This window comes from Phalacrocorax aristotelis, chromosome 2 (genome assembly GCF_949628215.1).
Source record: "Phalacrocorax aristotelis chromosome 2, bGulAri2.1, whole genome shotgun sequence".
NCBI lineage: Eukaryota > Metazoa > Chordata > Aves > Suliformes > Phalacrocoracidae > Phalacrocorax > Phalacrocorax aristotelis.
In genome coordinates this window covers 4,361,743-4,383,810 of record NC_134277.1, presented here as the reverse complement: position 1 = coordinate 4,383,810, position 22,068 = coordinate 4,361,743, and the positions used below count along the sequence as shown (strand labels likewise).

General features: G+C 41.9%; 1 protein-coding gene across 5 annotated transcripts in view; it reads left to right on the top strand.

Annotated features, from left to right (window-relative positions):
• The window catches only part of ADCYAP1R1 (ADCYAP receptor type I), a 146,143-nt gene that overhangs the window by 92,593 nt on the left and 31,482 nt on the right, over positions 1-22,068 (top strand). For 4 of the 5 annotated variants that reach the window (XM_075082211.1, XM_075082210.1, XM_075082214.1 and 1 more), the window contains exons 5-11: positions 9,116-9,151; positions 9,807-9,848; positions 11,660-11,763; positions 12,319-12,416; positions 12,899-13,031; positions 15,185-15,338; positions 19,110-19,170. In XM_075082211.1, coding sequence (XP_074938312.1) covers positions 9,116-9,151; positions 9,807-9,848; positions 11,660-11,763; positions 12,319-12,416; positions 12,899-13,031; positions 15,185-15,338; positions 19,110-19,170 — 628 coding nt within the window. The remainder of the gene's footprint in view (positions 1-9,115; positions 9,152-9,806; positions 9,849-11,659; positions 11,764-12,318; positions 12,417-12,898; positions 13,032-15,184; positions 15,339-19,109; positions 19,171-22,068) is intronic. The other variant, XM_075082212.1, reaches the window with a different exon arrangement.

The following is a 22,068-nucleotide window of genomic DNA, read 5'->3' as shown; positions in this document are numbered from 1 at the left end:
ATCAAGTCCTTGGTCCTTTGCAAGATGACATCCTGCAGTGGCCAAAGGAAGCTGTAATGCAGCTCAAGATCTTTGTCAATATGATCTGAAAGCTAATCTGGCCTTGGAAAATAAAAAAATTGTGCTGCTCTGGGAAGCATGCAAGGGTGGAACATGCTGAGAGCTGCTGAGTAGTTTGGAGAACACTTGGAGAGCAAAAGGTAATACACTGAAGTAGGTGCAACATGGGCAGATGCTTCAACCTTTACTAGCAGTCTTTGCTCTATTCTTGTTTCTCCTCTTGACTCAAATAACTGAGAAAGGAGTTCCAGTTCATTGCAAGATTTTAAGTGTGGCAGGCACACATTCATTCTTGTCTTTAAGCAGGTGATTTAATATGCTTTCTTCTCTCTGAGTTATTTCATAACTGATAATCTCCATTGGACGACTTTTCTTATTTTCTGTGTTTCTTGTTTAAAAAACATTTGCTTTTCTCTGAAATATGACCCCTACCCTCTTCGGAGCTAGGTGACCCTTCAGTAGTATTTGCATTGATCTTGCACTCTGATGGATGCTCCTGTGACAGCCAACATCATAGGAAGGATACACATAATGTTTAGAAGATGCCTAGCAGTTGCTATGGTGACCTCAGTCCACTGCTAGTTTCATAGCCTTTGATAGGAATGAGGAAGAAAAGAAGTCATAATTTCCCTTACATGTTATGGATCATATCCATACATCAGTCCTGCCTCAGCCAGCCCTATGTACTTTATGTTCTCCATACTCACTGATATTGTCCTGGGATCTCCAGGTGTAGAATCATAGAATAATTTGGGTTGGAAGGGACTTTTAAAGGTCATCTAGGCCAACTGCCTTGCCATAGGCAGGGATATCTTCAACTAAATGAGGTTGCTCCGAGCCCCTGACCTTGAACATTTCCAGGGATGGGCCATCTACCACCTGTCTGGGCGACCTGGGCCAGTGTTTCACAACGCTTATTGTAAAAATTTCTTCCTTATAGCCAGTCTAAATCTACCACCTTTTAGCTTAAAACCATTACTTCTTGTCCTATTGCAACAGGCCCTACTAAAATATCTGTCCCCATCTTTCTTATAAGCCCCCTTTAAGTACTGAAGGGCTGCGGTGTGGTCTCCCTGGAGCCTTTTCTTCTCCAGGCTGAACAACCACAACTCGCTCAGGCTGTCTTCACAGGAGAGGTGCTCCGGCCCCTGGATCATTTTCGTGGCCTCCTCTGGACCTGCTCCAACAGGTCCATGTCCCTCCTGTGCTGAGGGCTCCAGAGCTGGATGCAGCGCTGCAGGGGGGTCTCATCAGAGTAGAGTAGGGGGGCAGAATCTCCTCCCTTGCCCTGCTGGCCATGCTGCTTTTGATGAAGCCCAGGATACGGTTGGCTTTCTGGATGTAAGTGCACATTGTTTGTTCGTGTCCAGCTTTCATCTACCAGTATCCCCAAGTCCTTCTCCAGAGGGCCACTCACAATCCCTTCATCCCCCAGCCTGTGTTGATACTGGGGGTTGCCCCGACATAGGTGCAGGATACTACACTTGGCCTTATTGAAACCTTATGAGGTTCACAAGGGCCCACTTCTTGAGCTTGTCCATGTCCCTCTGGGTGGCATCCCATCCTTCAGACACGTCAACCACACCGCTCAGCTGGGTGTCATCTGCAAACTTGCTGAGGGTGCACTCGATCCCACTGTCAATGTCACTGATGAAGGTATTAAACAGTACTGGTCCTAATACAGACCCCTGAGGGACATCACTTGTCACCAGTCTTCATGTGGACATTGAGCCATTGACAGCTACACTCTGGATGTGACCATCCAACCAATTCCTCATCCACTGAACAGCCCACCCATCAAATCCATATGTCTCTGTCATAATTTAGTCCCAGTCAGCAACTAAGCACCACGCAGCCACTCGCTCACTCCCCCCACCCCTGTGGGACAGGGGAGAGAATCAGAAGGGCAAAAGTGAGAAAACTCATGGGTTGAGATAAGGACAGTTTAATAATTTAAATAAAATAGTAATAGTAATAATAATAATAATGCAATTAAAAGGAAAATAACGAGAGAGAGAGAGAGAGAGGGAGGAAACCCGCAGTGGGTGTGGAATAAACAGCCGACCCAACAACAAGTGATGCAGCCGCTCACCACCCGCTGACCAACGCTGCCAGTCCCCGAGCTGTGATCGCTGCATCCCCCAGCCAACTCCCCCCAGTTAATATATGGGCATGACGTCATATGATCTGGAATATCCCTTTGGCCAGTTTGGGTCAGCTCTCTTGGCTGTGCCCCCTCCCCTCCCGGCTTCTTGTGCCCCAGCACAGCATGGGGAGCTGGAAAAGCCCTTGACCAGTGTAAGCACTATTTAGCAACACTTAGCACCTACTTAGCAAACTACTTATGAACAACTAAAACATCAGTGTGTTATCAACATAATTCTCCTACTAAATCTAAAACACACTTTAACAGCTACAAAGAAGAAAATTAACTGTATCACAGCCAAAACTGTGACACTGTTCAATTTAGAAAGAAGGATGCTGTGGGGGACTGTGTGAAAGGCTTTACAGAAGTCGGGCTAGATCACATACGCAGCTCTTCCCTTGTCCACTCATGCAGTCACTCCATCATAGAAGGTTGGCCAGGCAGGACTTGCCCTTGGTGAAGCCATGCTGGCTGTCTCAAATCACCTCCCTGTCCTTCAAGTAACTCAGCGTAGCTTCTAGGATGACCTGTTTCATGATCTTCACAAGCACAGAGGTGAGGCTGACAGGTCGGTAGTTCCCAGGGTCCTCCTTTCTACCCTTTTTAAAAATGGGTGCAGTGTTTTCTTTCTCCCATTCACCAGGGCCTTCACCTGACTGCCGTGACTTTTCAAATATCATGGAGAGTGGCCTGGCAACTGCATCAGCCAATTCCCTCAGGACTCTGGGATGCATCTCGCCAGGTCCCATAGAATTCTGTATGTTGAGGTTCCTCAGGCATGGTTCACTGAGTCTTCTTGTCTCTGTGTCATGGAACCATGTGCCCTGAACTTGGTTTCGGATATAGGAAGGAAGGACTTGTATATCAGTTCCACCACTGCCTTCACTGCAATATTTTGCACAAACAAAGCAGCAGAAGCTAGTTATTCTCATCCTATGGTAGATGTCTAAAACGAATCACCTGCTGGAAGTGCCAGCCTCTTTGCCCTTTATGGGAGGTGACATGAAAACCAGATGAACTTCTCTTCAGGTGGGTAAATTAGATGGGATGGATTTGCCCCACAGGATCAGTTCCTCAGCTGTCCTTAGGCACCAGTTCTTACTCAAACACACATATATGAACCAGGCTTCCCAGTCCTACCCTTAATTTTTTTTCTGCCTCAGTTTTCTTGTTTTCTGAACAATACCACTTAATTTTGTACTGTCTCTGTGCGAGCACTATGTTCACAGATCCCTTTGACAAGGCAAACAACAACATACAGTAAATGCCCAGCGTCTAATGACTTTCAATCTGTAAAGTATTGTCTGTGGGGCATGACACTGGAGAGACCAAAACCCCTGGAAACAGCGGAGGGAAGCACTTAGCATAGGGAAAGGTGTGGGAACCTATAAGGCCATGTACTCTGTCGACTTTCCTGGCTGCCACTGTCTACAGATCCTGTTAATTAGATTGTAAAGACCTAGCAGCTGGTTCTGGATCACTTCCCCTGCACCCCAAAAAAGAGCCGTGATAAAGGAACTGGGATGGCTGGATAGTGTGCTTGTGTGACCGTGTGTGCCCAAGTCCGGGGCTGGGCAGAGGGCGTTGGAAGCAGCAGGCAGAGTGTGCAAGCGGTATCTGTGTGGGGAGCTCAGAAAGACCCAGAAAAGCTGCTAAGTAGACTGCTGTTCCCGACTGCGGCGTTGCCAGCCGGCTGAACAGATTGCTGGTGCATAAGAGCAGCAGGCAGCAATAGGGAAGGGAGCGAAAAAGCACAGTGTGCTGGATGCTGTGGAGCCGGGCATGAGAGCTCGCTGATTTATTTTGTATTTATAAATTAAATGTTAAGCTTCAAATCAGTGCTACATAAAACAGGAAAAAATTGAATTCCTGCCTAACCAGCTCATTATCCACATAGCTGGACAGCACGACAACAAGTGATTGTAGGAAACGTTTTCCATAACCTCTCCCTGCCCCAGTCTCTGCACTTTCTGAAGGGACAGATTTAACATCCAGTAAAACCAGTGAGAGATTTGCACATTGATGTCAGTGCTGTCAAAATCTAACCTGTTGCAGGATGACCCCTTTGGACCAGTCCTCCAACCCATGATACTGAGATGGGAACAACAGGAATGAGGGAAAAAAATGGGCAAGCCATTTCAGGACAGAATAGGTTTGGAAGCCTTTCGTTCCCCTCCCGCCACTAACAAGAGACACATGCCGGAACAAAAGGGTTAAATGCAAGTTGTGCTCAGATAAACAAATCTATGGGAGATAAAGCTGTTGCCATGCCAGCTGACACCGAAAGCAGCCAGCACAAATTTGGCATGAAGGAAACGATCTAAAAGGCTGCACTAGGCTCTGAGGCTCATCGTACACAGGCTGTTTCTTGGCTTTAGCTTTGCCAGTCCTGTTCACTTTAAATGAGAAGCAACAATTGCTTGCATCACATTTCTCATCCGTTGGAGGATAGCGAGGAGGTAGTTATGCTTTTGGGGGCTCAGCAAATGAAAACCAAGGAAGAAAGTCTGATAAATCTGCAAGAAAATGGCATGGAAGATCTGGGTCTCCGTCACTAACTCTATCGGCAGCCATTGGCAAGTCCTTTGACTTTTATTTTTTTCCTTCTCTTTCACCTCTTCATGTAGAAAATAGAAACAAGCTATATTTTCTCTGTTTACTCTTTGGAACTAACAATTCGGCATTCTGGTGGATCTTCTTTAGGTCTCTAAATAGTACTGCAAATAATATCTAATTAATAACGACAGTTAAAGCACTAGTGGAAGATTTGCTTCCCAAAGAGTGACACTTACCTATTCAGTCTGGTCTAATAGTGAATAACGTTATCTGTCAACATACTGGATAAACCATCCTTTGTCAAAGACAGCATTAGCTTCCTCAGGAATTTATTGGCTGTGAACAGTTATTGACTTAAAAAGTGGCCTTCTAAGACACTGTAACAGCTGCTATTGGGTCCATCTTTCTGTAGTTTCGGCTGTGCTGTTATTTAACTACATGTGAGGAGCGCAGGTGTCGATGTAAGTCATGACTGTTATCCTTGAATTAAAATGCTGAAAAATAGGTTTCCAGTCAAAATGCTGATGAAAAACATATTTTATTTATTCTATATTTCTGGGAGAGTAATGTATTTCATCTAGCTTGTTGCATAATCATCTTGATGGGCTTTCTTTGCTTCATCAGTGAAGGCTGATGCACCAACTTCTCATTATGTCCTAAAAGTAAGGCAAAGAGAAGACTCATGTGAAAGCCCATGCAGCGAGGTGCCCTACAATTTTGCCCATTACATCACTAACACAAGAGTAAATTTTCTGACTTTTCTCTAGACTCAGAGAGGCACTCAGGTAAATAAAACCAAAGAAACAAACACAGAAATAGTTTCAGGGTAATAATCTAAAAAATTAGGACTGCCCTGTGTCTGGACTTCCTACAGCCCCAGTTCAAGTGCAGTCTCAGGCCTTATCACTATACATGTATGCATGTGAGCAAACACAGCCATTGGCACGGTATCTGCCATGTAAACAGCCATATTCTGGTGCAGGGTACATAAACACACGGTGTCAGGGAGAAGGGCAGCAGCAGCAGTACGCAGGAATTTAAAGCCAGATGGTGGCTGTATGTTCCCTCATTGAGTGCTTCTATGCATACCCACAGGTATAATTGTGTGTGTGTGTATGTTATCCCAGCACTCATTAGATGAACCCTGACTTTTAGTTGTAATTCAGGGCATAATGTTCAGTGTAAATCTAATTGACTTTCCAGTAGCTTAACTTATTAGAGAAAATTAAGTTGATGGATTAAGCCTAAAAGCCTATATAGTAAAGGGTTGTACTGGAACTTTCTCCAGTATATTAGCAAGGACTCAGATGTAGAAAAATACGTTAATAAAAGGCAAGTTTGCTCCAACAGCAACCAGAAAATCAACAGTGTCAAAAAAGTGAATCCCCTCATAAAGTCCAAACACAATTAAAATGCAATAATATTTTGCATATGTAAAAGTAGTAATATAAAAAGCCTCTTCATTTTACAAACCTACATTAATATAATGTTTTAACTGTTATTACTGATGTCATGAAATCCAAAATGTACTAAAATCTAATACTTTACAATCACTGTGACCAACTACCACCCATATTTAGAGTGAAATAATGGTAATTTTTATTTTTTCTTTTTTAGATTATAGGAATAAAACAGGTAAATTTAAAACATTTAAATTTCAAAAAACGTATTTTTCTGATCAATCACCGTAACATGCCAGGATGTCTAGAACCTTAGGCTTCAATCAAGTTAATATTGACCTGGTCTTCCTCCAACAAGAATTCTGGCAAGTTTGTAATATCATATTTCAGGATTTAAGCCATGCTGTACAACAGATAAACAGATAAACTAAAACTGGATTTTTATGAGTCAAAAAGCTTTTTGGAAGTTTTTGCAGCTGCTTCTTACCCTGCTTCTGTGGGTCAGGCTATTGAGTGATGTAACCTTGTGTAAGGACCAAGTTGCGTTACGAGCTACTGATTTGAGTGGCAGCAGGCTGTGAAAGACAATACGAAAGACAGTGATCAAGGAACAGTGGCTTGCTCTTTGATCCTCTGTCTAATAAAACCACAGGTAAAAATTCCCACAGGACACCCTAAAGTTTGTATTCTAAATTCAGATTTTAGCAACATAGGCTTCTATATCTGAGCTATATCACTGTTAATAACCTTGAGGTTTGGTAGGCTCAGGAAGTAACAGGTCTGTCCAAAATATTCTGCAGCAGCATCCGTGTTATTCTGCCAAGAATCTGGAGCACGGCCATAGCGCTTCTGCAGCGTCTGGTAATTTAATCTGATGCAGCAGGTTGAACGCTCTTTGCCAGAAAATATTTGCTCAGAGCATTGGTGACTTCTCTTCAGGATTAGCACACCTACCCAATACTTGTAAACATCAAAGAATTCCCATATGTGAACTCTTGAAAGAAGCTGGAGTTAGGCAGAGAAGCCAGGAGACCAAGGGTGTTCTCATCATGCCTTTCAGGATTCATGCTCCAGAGTATCTGGTGGATTGAATGTGTAGCTTTGATGTTGCGTATGTGTGAACGTGTAGGTCTTTGATCCATTCAGAGACACAGTACAGCCTACCTCATGCTTCAGCTTAGTGTTCTAGACTTCAACCATCATTTTCACACTACATCCTCAGTTTTCTGTCTTAGAAGATGTCGTGGTTTAGACCCAGTCAGCAACTAAGCACCACGCAGCCACTCGCTCACTCCCCCCACCCCTGTGGGACAGGGGAGAGAATCAGAAGGGCAAAAGTGAGAAAACTCATGGGTTGAGATAAGGACAGTTTAATAATTTAAATAAAATAGTAATAGTAATAATAATAATAATGCAATTAAAAGGAAAATAACGAGAGAGAGAGAGAGAGAGGGAGGAAACCCGCAGTGGGTGTGGAATAAACAGCCGACCCAACAACAAGTGATGCAGCCGCTCACCACCCGCTGACCAACGCTGCCAGTCCCCGAGCTGTGATCGCTGCATCCCCCAGCCAACTCCCCCCAGTTAATATATGGGCATGACGTCATATGATCTGGAATATCCCTTTGGCCAGTTTGGGTCAGCTCTCTTGGCTGTGCCCCCTCCCCTCCCGGCTTCTTGTGCCCCAGCACAGCATGGGGAGCTGGAAAAGTCCTTGACTAGTACAAGCACTACCTGGCAACAACCAAAACATCAGTGTGTTATCAATATTAGTCTCATACTAAATCCAAAGCACAGCACTGTGCCAGCTGCAGTGAAGAAAATTAACTCTGAACCAGCTAAAACCATGACAGAAGGTCAAAAAGCTCATCTGATTTATTTTAGAGGAGGGAGAGGAATCAAGGAATTTTAAATTATTACATGATAAGGAATTTGAAAAAGTATAAAATATAAAATACATTTTATGTTACGCTGAAAAGACTCACTTTACTATTTTGTTTCCTTAGATGCTGTCATTCTCCTTTCCCATAGAATAAAAATCAATCTTTATTTTGGATTTCACTTTTAATAAAAACTGTTTCACACAAATTAGTGAATGGCTTTTCCAGTCCCCAGTTAAGAGCTGACCATGTGTTCAGGGTGAGAGAGGAACAACATGAAGCCCCGTGGTTACTCCAGGGGATACAGAACTAAGCTAATCTAAACATTTAACGTGCCGTAGTGTTCAATAAAACATTGGAAACATTTTTTTGCTGTTCAGTAGGCCACTGTCAGAGCTATCTGCAGACAGATGTCAGGCTCCTCAGCATCTCTTTCTGCGTGATGCAGCAGCACCACTCAGTGGCTCAAGATAGCTCGTCTTTGTGCATGCCCCACCACCCACCTTGAGCCAAAATCCACTGAGGACTAGGGAAAGTCTGACTTTAGTGCAATTTGGGTCAAGTGTTTAGGAGGGTGGGTGGGAGATTGGTTTGAGATAATTCCAACAATTGATTTTGGAAGGACAAAAGAAAGGAAAAGGGAAATTTTTAATGCAAACACAAACTTTTATGATTTCCCATTGTAACATTTTGTATTTTTAATATACAGATCAGCATGGACTTTAGCATTATATTTTGGAAATGTGTGGGCCTTTCTTATTTCAGAACCCTTTCCCTTTTAAAAAGAAAAAAAAAGAAAAAAAGCAATCCATGAAAAATCTCCCTCATCTATGTTTCATATCCTTTCTGGAGTTTGATGAAAGTTTATGATAACCACAGATTTAACAACACAATGCAATCAACCATCTTCTGAAAAGCACTTTCCACCCATAACTATGCAGTTCTGATCTCGAAAAAAAGATTTAAGCAAAATTTTCTTGCAGTTCTTCTCCGGGCACTGCTACATTCACTCCTCTTATTGGAAGCAATCTATTATCAAGATCAAATTAATTATTTTATTCTTCTAATTTCAGGTTGGGAAGTAGATAACTTGGGGCAAACCCATGCAGGTAAGAACCAGTTACATTCACTACCTCCAACATACCTCTGTCCTCAAAAATTGTATGTAGAGCACATGATAATATCAGATTATTGAAAAGTGGTTTTTTGTGTATCAACCATTATGATAACGAATACATGTACTTCATTGTAACACTGTGATAAAAAGTGAAAGTACAAATCTGACCAGTTTCTAGAAATCAATGTGATCTAACCTAAAACCACAAAATTAAACTGTTTTACTTAAAACCAATTAATCATTTATTTTTGTCATTGATGGATGGAAATAATTTTCATGAATACTGTGAAAACAGATGATACTTAAGTATCTGTGGATTATAAATGTAAATTTCTAAAGATATAATAACTGACTTTTATATTTTTACAATAAAATTGGTCCTGATCTGATTGTGTGTGTTTTTAGCTATGTGCTCACTGCTTGCAGGAGTGATTTTTTAATTTTATAGGTTCAGCTTTGATTTAAACTCACAAGTAAAACCGTGTTTACTTCCTGAAAAGACAGAACCAAGTATTTATTGCCTTTGGGCCTGATCCAAACAAATAAAAATCAATCGGATTCTATTCACTGATTTCCACAGAGACCAGTTTAGGTCCTAATAGAAAACACAATCAAAACAATTTTATACCAAATTTCCACTTTTATAGGTGATTATGACCTGCTGGAAAACACAGCCCAGTCTCCCTTAGGTAAGAAACAGAACCATGGAATGTTTCTCTTTTTATTTTAACTCTGTTAAAAAGGAAGCTCCAAGCTTTTTCTCATGCCATTTAGGTATTATTTTCTAATCAGTTCTAATTATGGTGACACATTTTCTGGTGCATTACATTTAGCAGTATTATGAAAATTTATTCCTCCACTATTGAGCCTTGCAGTCTAGCAAGTACGTTGCTACAAATTCTATCTACCTGCTTAACAGTAATTACTAAATGGTGTTAAGGGAAGTCAACACCATGATTCAGTGGTTATTTTCCATACAAAACTAGGGATGAATGCGCAAGAGTAATTTACCAAAATTTGCCAAGTAATGCAATGTTCTTAAATGAATGCTGTGATTAAATAGACGTATTCTGCCACATGGACAGCAAACAGATTCTCTAAAAAGGTCACTGGTGGTGTTATGAGCTACTTGAATAAACTGCTCTAAGAATGCGAAACAGCACAACCTTAATTAAAAAAAAGTACACAAAACAAACAGACAAATAAATAAATAAACCAAAAACAAAACCAAAAACCAGCCAACAAACTTGGAAGATTCTATCCATTTTTGTCAAAGTCAGCTCAAATTCCAAAAACTGTAATAGTTTTAAAAAAATTGAAACTGTTCTATTGTGCTGGAGAGGAATAAGTGTAGCCAGCAGCCCAGCTCTAATTTTTCAGCCAGGTCACTGAGCTCTGGCAAGAGTAATGGTGCTTAAAAACAAGACCCCAGGGGCCACCCCACCTTTGGGAGCCTCAGTAACAACGAGAGTGTCAAGAGACACTTTCCTCTTCTACCCCCAGCTCTTGTTTCCCAACAAAGTTTAAAGCCTTTTGATTGTGTTGGTGAAAGCCTTTTAGGAGCTAGTCCTTATATATGAGATTAACCGAAAAATTAGGCTAAAAAGAGGGAAAAAGAGGAAGAGGTTTTCTCTGAGCCACTTTTGAGCCTTCTTGCAAACACTTGCTCTAGATCAAGGTTATAATCTGGGACTGGAACAAATAATAGGCAAAGGAATGTAAGAAGCTCTGAAATGGGTTTGAAATTGTCAACTGAAGCTACACTGGGCATCTGGAGGTGTAAATGAACATATTGCTATGAAGACAGAGAAAGGGAAGAGATTCCCACTCCATCTTTCCTTTGTTTTCCTACAGACCCTGCTCACAAAGTCACTTTCAGATCACAGCCTAAGAAATCTAGAGCCTTGAAGATAAATGAGTGGGATATGGTTATCTGACCATAGGAGAACAATCCAGCTGCCTCACCGTAAATGCATAATGGCTATTTTACATAGCCTGTATTATCCTGCCTGGCTTCCAGCAGCTGCTCCATTAGCCTTGCGTTTTCTTGCCAGTCCCATACAGATATAAATCATCTTAAATAGCACAAACTGCCTACATATATTTAAATACTGGATTTAACCTTTAGCTGCCTGAAGTGTAGAGGTCTACATCAAAGCTGTATTCCCTAGATGCCTTTCAGAGTCAATGGAGAGAAATGGATATTTAGCTGGTTTAGGTACCCACTTGGGAATGAGATCTTTGGTGGCCTGGAGGCATTGACTATACTGGTTAAATCGTTTTTGCTTTCTGGTGGCCAGCTGTAGCATTAGACATCTGCAGGTGCCTGTAGTAGAACTGCATCATTAAAGTTGTCATTAAACTTTCAAGATGCCGTTAAAATCTTCTCTGGATAGCTAGTGGTCCTGTGGGGTTTTCTTTTGTCATGTACCAAGGGGAGGGAGGGTGTGTACTGGGGTTTGCTTCAGCAATGTCACATTCCCAGCTTTGCTTGACATAGGGGATATCAGCAGAAATTGCACTGAAGATGGCTGGTCTGAACCGTTTCCTCATTATTATGATGCCTGTGGCTTTGATGAAAATGAAACAGAGTCCGATAACCAGGTGGGAATTAATCTTATAATTAAAAACAAATGAAGAGGAGGAGGAGCAGGCTGCTTTTTGTCCAGCCTCTGATCTTGTTCTGATTTGATGGCGATTAGAATGAATCACTCAGATATTTATGGGCATAAAAATGTGAGAAGCAAGATTTAAATCCTTCCTAGCCCTGTACTGAATATTTCCAGAATACGAGTGTTTACTCTTGATACAGCTTGTAACTTCTAAAAGCATGGGTTAGCCCCCGGTTCTTCCCATATTTACTAAAGAACCTGTTAGCCAACTGCTTTTTTCCTATGGACCCATGCACAGTGGTCAAAGAAATATAGACAGCCTTTGCTAGCTCGCTGACAAATAAGCTTCATAGTATGCAGACCCAAGGGTCCGCCAGACATTGAGCAATGCTCTAATATACAGTGAGATCACAGGGGAACCAAGAGAAGAAAACAACCAGTCTGTTCAAGAAATAAATCCTGCCTATAGTTCCCCCTGCACGTTGACAGCGTAAAGAAGATGTGACTGTAGATGAACCATTTAACCATGTGTTGTTTGCCTCCCAAGGACTACTACTATCTCTCTGTGAAGGCTCTGTACACGGTGGGATACAGCACTTCCCTAGTTTCCCTCACCACCGCCATGGTTATCTTGTGTCGTTTCAGGTGAGTCAGGACATGAGCAGTGAGCTGTTCAGTCACTGGAGGAAAGAGGCTGGGGCTCATCAGCCCAAAACGATGTTTAAGCTTTTATCTCACCAGATGTAGAATAAAAGGGAGACAATCCTTTAACAGAGTTGTTCCCCCAGCTTGGACACACTCCAGTAGTCACATCTGTAGATGTGACTGTAGATGCAGCTGCAGAAGCTGTGGGTCTATTTTATGCAACTGCAGTAGCTGCATTGGATTGGATTTATTTTATGCTACTGTGCGTGCTTTTATAGGAAAACCCCCAAATCCTCCTCTTGGTCAGGTTTAGGGTCAGTGTTATCCACACTTTTGACTTTCAGATGCTATTATTCTTACCACCAAGGTGCTAGGGGCTCTGACCATGTGTGCAGATAGGCCTACTGTGCTATTTCCATGAAAGAAAAATTATTTTTTTTTCTTTTTTTTTCTTTTCCTCTCCTTTTTTCTTTCCTCTCTAGGAAACTCCACTGCACTCGAAATTTTATCCACATGAACCTCTTTGTTTCATTCATCTTACGTGCAATATCCGTATTCATTAAAGATGGGGTTCTTTATGCTGAACAGGATGGCAACCACTGTATTATCTCAACTGTAAGTAAAACCAAAGCCAACGCCTTTTCCTTTATTTTTTCATCACGAGATAACAAAAAATAGTGAGGCAGGCAGCAGCCTGTTGGGTATCATAGGCTGGGAAGCTATTGGGAGAGAAGGTAATTGGTGGTAAAACTCCCTCCAGGTTCACAACAAAATTGTAGATGGTATTGCCTCATGATGTCATCACTGTCCAGCGGTCTGTCCTTTCGGACAAACCTACAAGTTTTGGTTTCTGACTCTACTCGTGTTTCTCCCTTTCACAGATTTGGATAGTGATAGGTGGGGTGAGAGCAGACACAAGCAATTTCTGGTCCCGTTTTTCTCCAGAGCGTTTTTTGTTCTGGATGTCAGGCAGAGTCATGTGTAGAAAGGCTGACCATTCAGACATTGAAAATACCCCTGATAGAGTCACACTCTCAAAAAATCATTCATATTAGCCACACGTTTGTCTCTGAAGTGTGTGGTTTCATGGAAAGCAGTCGATTTTGCAGATGCACTTAGCTATATATTACATGCAAATCCCCATTCCTTTCACATTTAAGGCTAGTATTTGACTTGATAAATCAGCTCACTGAGTGTAATTATGATGGAATTACAGTGAGTTCCCAAATTGAGATCTTCTTTATCCATCCAGTTATAAGCTAAATTCACTATGAGTCACGTCCACAAGGGAAGTGCAGCTGTGTAGCTTCTTAGTCAGCCTTTTCTTTGTCATTAAAACTAGTTTTTCCTTTCAATTCTTCTCCATGATAAAGCTGAAGCCGTGTTAGATCTGTAGTTTGTTCACACCATTCTTCTAATAGTGGCATCTGCCTCTGTTTTGAAACACTTGAAGTATAAAACACGTTAAAATCAGCCATCTAATGACCAGCCCTGGTAGATCTTCCATGAAGAAACTCAAGATCTGATGGTTTAAACATATTGGTTGTAGATTTATCCCAGAGGATGGAGTGTAAGCGGGAACCAGTCAAAATTGTCAGCTTCCCACTGCCCCAGGCAGGAGCTTCCAGTTTATACCCTGATTCTGCTCCAATTTATTGAAAAGTCCTATTTTTGTAGGACTAATGAGGTCTCACTGGGACACAACACTGGCAAGTCAAGTGTGTCCTACTATCACAGAGTCAGGGAAGAGCTCAGTTTCCACTTAAAGATTTTATCACAGAATCATAGAATCGTTAAGGTTGGAAAAGACCTTTAAGATCATCGAGTTCAACCATAAACCTAACACTGCCAAGCCGACCACTAAACCGTGTCCCTGAGTGCCACATCTACACATCTTTTAAATACCTCCAGGGGTGGTGACTCAACCAATTCCAATGCTTGACAACCCTTTTGATGAAGAAATTTTTTCCTAATATCCAATCTAAACCTCCCATGTCACAACTTGAGGCCATTCCTTCTTGTCCCAACTCTTGTCACTTGGGAGAAGAGACCAACCCCCACCTCACTACAACCTCCTTTCAGGTAGTTACAGAGAGAGATAAGGTCTCCCCTCAGCCTCCTCTTCTCCAGGCTAAACAACCCCAGTTCTTTCTTTTTTTTTTTTTTTTATTTGTCCACTGCTTTTCACCCCAGTAAATGAATGAAAGCTTCCATCATTTTTTACAGTAAATCACTCTGCTTTCTTTACACTCGTGCTTACTTTCCTTTTCTGCCCCTGAGTGACAACACCCACAAATGGCAGCGAAGTACAATTCTCAGCTGCGCACAGGAGGGTGCATCCTTTCTGATCCCACTCTCAGGGCTTTCCACAATCGTCCTGCCATTTCACATCCTTCCTTAGGTTTCTCAATACACAACTGAATTATTTTCTTCTCTGCACTTAATCCTTGGAAGGGGGCTTAAATCTAGCAATTAGCATCCATTGACGACATGAACTCTCACTAATGCAAGATGTTCTCGAGCTGTCTGCAGATGCTCGTTGACCACCTCCCACTGGTAAAATTGGCTACCTGCCCTTTCAAGCTTCGCTTTCTAAGTAGTGCCTCACATTCTTCTCATGCTTTTAAAACTTTACTATTAAAAGTGTATAATACCAGTCCCAGCTGTGTTCCTTTCCACTAAGAGACTTGGAGAGGTTGAAAGCATTTTCTCTATCTGTTAGGTGGAAACAACATGGAAATAACTTTGTTTTTCTTGATTCTCTGCAGGTGGAATGCAAAGCAGTGATGGTGTTTTTTCACTACTGTGTCATGTCCAACTACTTCTGGCTTTTCATTGAGGGATTGTACCTTTTCACTTTATTGGTAGAAACCTTTTTCCCAGAGAGGAGATATTTCTACTGGTACACTATTATTGGCTGGGGTACGTGACATTTCTTGCCTAAAATGTGTCTCGGTGTGCAAGGCAACTCCATGAACCATCTAATATTCCCACACACAGTTTCAAAGTATAAATTTAGTCTTTGTATGGAAGCACCACTGCAGACCGAACTGTGTTGTGCTTTCTTGTCTAAATGGAGTTGAACTGAAATCTGGAGGATACCGCATCTCTTGCAGAGACGTAGTCCACCACTAAGAATTGCCTTCTACAAGATACGATCTTAATGACAAGTTCTTCAGCTTAATCAAATCTGCAACGCTAAGTCTAGTCCATTTTCTAAGACTTCATTTGTGCCCTTCTTCCAGATAATAGCTAAATTGAAAATGCATCCAAAGGGTATCCACACAGGTTTATCCTACCTGGATGGGCAAAGGAAACTTGCAATGGGAAGAAACAAGATTTGTTTCAGAAAGGCCAGTTGTACAATGATAACCAGTGTAATTATTTTTCATTCTGACCTTCTGGAGGTAAATTAATTCTTGCAACATGTTAATTCAAACAGTTCTTTGCTGATGTTTTTGTGCAGAAGTCAGATGGTGAATGCAGAAGAATATATTAATTTTAAATGTACCCTAAGAAGGTTAAGCTCAATTTTTATACTTAAACAAATCAACTTCTGAAATAATCTGGAAATAATCCTGAATATTTAAGTCTAAAATCTACATGCAAAACACATGCCTTAAGCTATGCTCTTCTGAAAAAATACATCCTCATGAAAGCTGAACCTTCAAGTAATCCACAGCTGGTTTTCACAGAATAGTAGGGTTTGGAAGGGACCTCTGGAGATCATCTTGTCCAACCCCATCTTGTCCAACCCGGTTTTGCTTTTTTCCCTCCTGAGGCAGCTGTTTATACACAAAAATTCTCATCTCCTACAAAGACTCCCGACAACAGGAGCAAAGGTACAGAGAAGAAAGACGAGAGCAAGTGATCAGAAATAGCCTATGGCATATAAAGGCTACTGGAAAAGTAACTGTTGGAAAAGGATGCTCAAAGTTCCCCTTCTACTATTGACAGATATAAAATCACATAATAGCTGAGATATAAGGTGGTTTTCAAAGAGAACTTGGGGGTTATGTACATGAAAATGTGACAATTCTAAAAGAAAACTATCAGTAAATCTTTGCAATCTGAACATACATCAGTGGTTGGGCTCCTTTAATGAAGTTTCCAAAAATTTCATATCTGTAGGTTTGTCTGAATGTGAGAATATTGCAATACAGTATATTCACTGACTGTTTTTTAATCACTCTGTAATGAACTACCCAGATGGATTAATTCTGTAATGCAACCTCAGAATATTTGGTCCCGAGTTTAATACCATAAAAAATATCTAGTTGTTCAGTTTATAGATATTTCATATTCAAAGCAGTATCAATAATATCTATTAATAACACTAAGAGAATCTCCAAATGTGGATGGTTTTGCTTTTGTTTTGTTTTTTTTTTTTTTAAATACACTATTTTCTCAGCACATTGCAACTTGAATAGCTGTTCCCCTGAGCTGGTAGGAGCAATTGGCACTTTGCAGGAGCAGAAGCACTTTCCAGACTCTGGATGCAAGTCATGCAGGGCAAAAGCAGCCCCTCAGCTCAGAGCTGAAGGGGAGGGAGTTGCATCGAAGCAGCAATAAATAAAAGCTCAGCATTTTGCAGCATCTGGATGTTTCTCTGTTTCTTAAAATGTGCTGAGCACGTCAGTCTCCTTGTCTGATTAATGAGAACTACATATGCTGTGTCGATCCAGACAGTTGTTTCCTCTTAAATATGCAATATGCTGGTAAGTTCTCCAGAAAGACTGCTCTCTTCCTGAGATCTCTCCTAATGCCTGCCCCTTGCTCAGGGCAGAAATACAGTCAGCACGAGTAGCTCTCTTCTCAGCCTTTGAGGCTTGGCTGTTTTCTAATGTTACTCAGAAGCTGAAAAGAAGGTGATGAAGATATATATGTCTTTTTATATACAGAAAAGTAATGTGAGTATATGTGTATTCATATAGCAGATGGTACAAAACTCCAAGCTGATATGAAATGTGCTTTTTGAGCTATATTTCTGTGACACATGTAGTTTAATTCTGCCTTCCTGCCCATGTTTTAGACTGGGAACACTATTCATACCATCAAAATTTATATACTGCAAATCAGTGCAAACTAGAGAGCACGTCAGACCCATGATTGACATTTAAAGATTATTTTTATTATTGTGTGTCTGTTAAGTGCACAAAGATCTCAATGTTTTCTAGGTATTCTCATGTGACAAAAGCAGACTTGAATTTAAATTAAATATGCATGATTTCTTCTCCCCAAAGCCTGTCATTTTATTTCTTTTTACCATTTTCCTTTCAAGTATTTCTGTGTGTGCTTTGTTAAAAGAGGAGGACTTCATCAGTCATGTAGGTCTAACAGGGATATTTTTATTTCTGATAGCAGGAACATGAGATTTGACAGAGACTTGCTTAAGTGGATTCAGTCAAATGACTAATTAACGTGACATCAACACAGCCTTGCAAAATGCATGAAACATAATTGTTCCTGTCAATTTACGACAGTCTCGTTCACCACTGCAAGCTGGGGTTACCAAGGTCCCTGTTTTCTTTGCTTTTTGGCACTTTATCTTTCCAGTGGTGCCTGCAAAGCTGTAGGCAGATTCGTAGCCAAATCACAGAATCATAGAATCACAGAATCGTTAAGGTTGGAAAAGACCCTCAAGATCATCGAGCCCAACCGCTAACCCATCACTGCCAAGCCCACCACTAAACCATATCCTCAAGCACCACGTCTACCCTTCTTTTAAATACCCCCAGGGATGGAGGCTCCACCACCTCCCCAGGCAGCCTGTTCCAGTGCTTGACAACCCTTTCGGTGAAGAAGTTTTTCCTGATAACCAACCTAAACTTTCCCTGGCGCAGCTTGAAGCCTTAAAAGATTTTATTTGCCATAAAATGTAGATCCAACTTACCTAGAGTTTTCTTGCAAGACTGCATTATTTTATAAAAATATTTCCACTGAAAAACTGCCTTTTTAGTGTTTTCAGAAAGGAAAAGAAATCCAGGTTTCTCAGTGGATTCTTACTGTTTTCATTTAATTGTATTTTACGTGCATTTTTTAAAGAGTAAGGAAATGTCTGAAATTGAAATTAAATTCCTGCTCCCAATATTGATTTTTGGGGGTTTGGTTGGGGTTTTTGTTGTTGTTGCTGTTTTTTCCATTAAAAAAAACATCCCTATGAGTAATGGAATACTATCTTGATTTCTATTGGTTGAATAAGTAAAGCAAAATCAGTTATTTACACAATAACAGAGAAAATGCAATATATGCAAATCATTTACATAAACCCATGTGAGAATACAAAAAAAATAAACTAACATCATTACAGCTCAACATCTGCCACTCTCCAATCATTGCGTAATTACAGTAGCTCTAGACATGGAAGCTGATGTCACTGCTTTTATTTTGTACAGACTATGTTTTAATGTTCATACAATGAGATGCAGTACAACAACTTTGAGCAATAATAACCTGGGACAGCATCATTCTTTCCTGTTACTGGTTTTGCTTCTGCAGTCCCACCAACACTAACCCATCCTCCGACTGAGACAGGTGTTTCTAGAGCTCTGAATTGATGTAATGAATTGCATTTTTTCATGCACGAGTGCTATTAGGAAATAAAACGTAAGTGGAGAGGTTGCAAAAAGCGCTCATTGCTGAGTACTAAATGTGTCTAAACTGCTAACAATATCACTATCTTATCTTCTGCAGGTACCCCAACGATTTGTGTCACTGTCTGGGCAGTGCTGAGACTTCACTTTGATGATACTGGGTGGGTATCGCTGTGTGGGAAATTGTTCCACGTGCATTCAACATGATGGCAAGGACGAAACAGAAATACAGTGATCGGAGGATATGACTAAATTCTCCTTCCATTTCTGACATTGATTTGTGTATGTGGGTACTTTAGGTCCAGTGTTCAACCCACAGTGTTGTCCTGGTCAGCTGCATAAATAGCCATAGTGAGATGTTTATGCCCCTCTTGTGCTGGTGAATTCATGCAAGAAGATGTAGGCATCTCCTGTAAACCTGCAGCTGACCCAGTGGCCCTCTGTTCCCTGCCCAGTTAAATAAGTGGACTCCAGGATATGGCTTATCTCATGTTAAAAGATCTGTCAGGTGAATCATACCTGTGATTGTCTTCTCTCCAACTGATTATGATGGAAAATGAATGTGATTAAATCCCCTGTAGAAATTCTTGCAGATACCTCTGATATCACAGAATCACAGACTGGTGGGGGCTGGAAGGGCCCTCTGGAGCTCACCCCGTCCCACCCCCTGCTGGAGCAGGCACCCCCAGAGCAGGGGCACAGGGCCGCGTCCAGGCGGGGTGTGAATGTCTCCAGGGAAGGGACCCCACAGCCTCTCTGGGCAGCCTGTGCCCCTGCTCTGGCACCCGCACAGGGAAGGGGTTTGTCCTCATGTTCAGGGGGAACTTCCCGTGTTCCAGCTTGTGCCCGTTGCCCCTTGGCCTGGCGTTGGGCACCGCTGAAAAGAGCCCGGCCCCATCGTCCTGACACCCACCCTTCAGGTATTTATAGGCATTGATGAGATCCCCCCTCAGCCTTCTCTTCTCCAGGCTGAACAAGCCCAGGTCTCCCAGCCTTTCGTCACAAGGGAGATGCCCCAGCCCCTGATCCCCTTGGCAGCTCTGCGCTGGCCTTGCTCCAGCAGCTCCCTGCCCTTCTGGAACTGGGGGCCCAGAACTGGCCGCAGCCCTGCAGGTGTGGCCTCACTGGGGCAGAGCAGAGGGGGAGGAGAACCTCCCTCGCCCTGCTGGCCACACTCCTTTCCATGCACCCCAGGGCACCGCTGGCCCCCTTGGCCCCAAGGGCCCGGTGCTGGCTCAGGGTCACCTCGCTGCCCCCCAGCACCCCCAGGGCCTTCTCAGCAGAGCCGCTCTCCAGCAGGTCCCCCCCAGCCTGTGCTGGTGCGGGGGTTTGTTCCTCCCCAGGGGCAGGACCCTGCACTGGCTCTGGTTGAACTCCATGAGGCTCCCCTGGGCCCAGCTCTCCAGCCTGCCCAGGTCTCTTTGGAAAATATGACAAAAGAAATATGCACAAGGAGTTGCCGTGCTTTGATTTCCACAGGCAATTAGGAGTTTAGCTTCCCCTTGGAGCATTTTTTCCCACAAATATAGTGGGGGAGATGAGCAGAAGTGAGACAGAAATCCACATCCTGTCTTGTGTGTGAAAAAAAAAAAAAGCGGAAATGGAATAATTTCAGAATGAATTCAGGAGGGTAGATTCCAACCAAGTGGTCTCTTTCTTTGGGGAAAAAGACCTGCAAAGAACCTGTATCATTTCCTAAAGGACCAGAGGAAAAGGCTGCTCCCAGAGGTAGCCCTGCACCTCAGTAGTCAGTAGACTGATTGGTCTGATAGAGCAGCAGACATAGCTGGTAGGAATGGACATAATGCACATCTTGAAAATATATACCTAGCAATGCTTTTTCATTACAATTATATTTGAAATTGGTGAAATATTAGGAAAAGTGCTGGGAATGAGGGAGACTGAAGGTGGACTAGAGGATCGTTGTGGATCCTGTCCAACAGAAATAGTTCTGTCCTATTCTATTCTATTCTATTCTATTCTATTCTATTCTATTCTATTCTATTCTATTCTATTCTATTCTATTCTAAAATTTGGAAAATCCATCAGTGGTCCTTTGGAAACCTTGATGTGAGTGAAAGACATCATTATGTACCCAAGTCCTATTTCTGAGAGACTTAGGATTATGTTTTAATTTTGCCTTATACTAGAGATACTTGGATCAAAAATTTGCACAAGACTCACTGTTCTGTCAGGTTTTCTTCATCCTTGTTCCTTTGTGCTCTTTTTAGAAAACACATAAAGCCCTTTCTCCACTGGGGATGCCAGTGCTTTGACCCAATGTTCTATTTTGACATTAAGACAAATTAAATCATTTATTTCCATGAAAAACAAGCCAGAAACCCCTGTTGTGTCATTATTTTGATTACAACACTGGTCCTAAATGCATTAATTTCTCTTAGGAGTCCAAACAGTCCTTGCATTTTGCAGGTAGGGGGAATGTCTTGCAAAAGGAAAAAGGAAAAAAAAAAAAACAAAATAAAAAAACCCTCTTTCCTTTCTTTTTGTGGGAGAAGCTATTTAGAATGCAACACATTTAGACAGATTCTAGCTGAGTGTCTCAGTGCTTACTTTTTAAAAATCAGCAAGCATTGTTCTGGGGTGGGGGAGAAGCCAGCATGAGCCTGAAAACATTGCAGAAATCATTGAACAGGGAAACCAAAGTCACAAAGGCATGGGCTAAAGTACAGGCTCGAGTCTCAGCCTCCTCCTGCTTGCTCCTTATAAAACTGGCAGAGCTCCCTTGACTTCAGCTCCTCATTCACATCACTGTATGTGACAGGTTTGTGGAGATAAATGCAACTGTCTGTTTATCCAGAGCTGTGCTACGAATTAAATGGAATTATTCCAGATGTACACCAGAGATGTAACAGGGATCAGACTCCAGCCTTTTCAAATAGAAATCACATCCCTTCCCCCATCCCACTGGCTCCTTCCCTTCATCCATCCTGGAAAAGTCCTGTGTGTTTGACCTCCACTGTAGCAATGCGTTTGAAAGAAATTAGGGAGCCTGTTTATGTAGTACAGCTTCTTGGCTGATATTACAGGCTGTTCTGTTG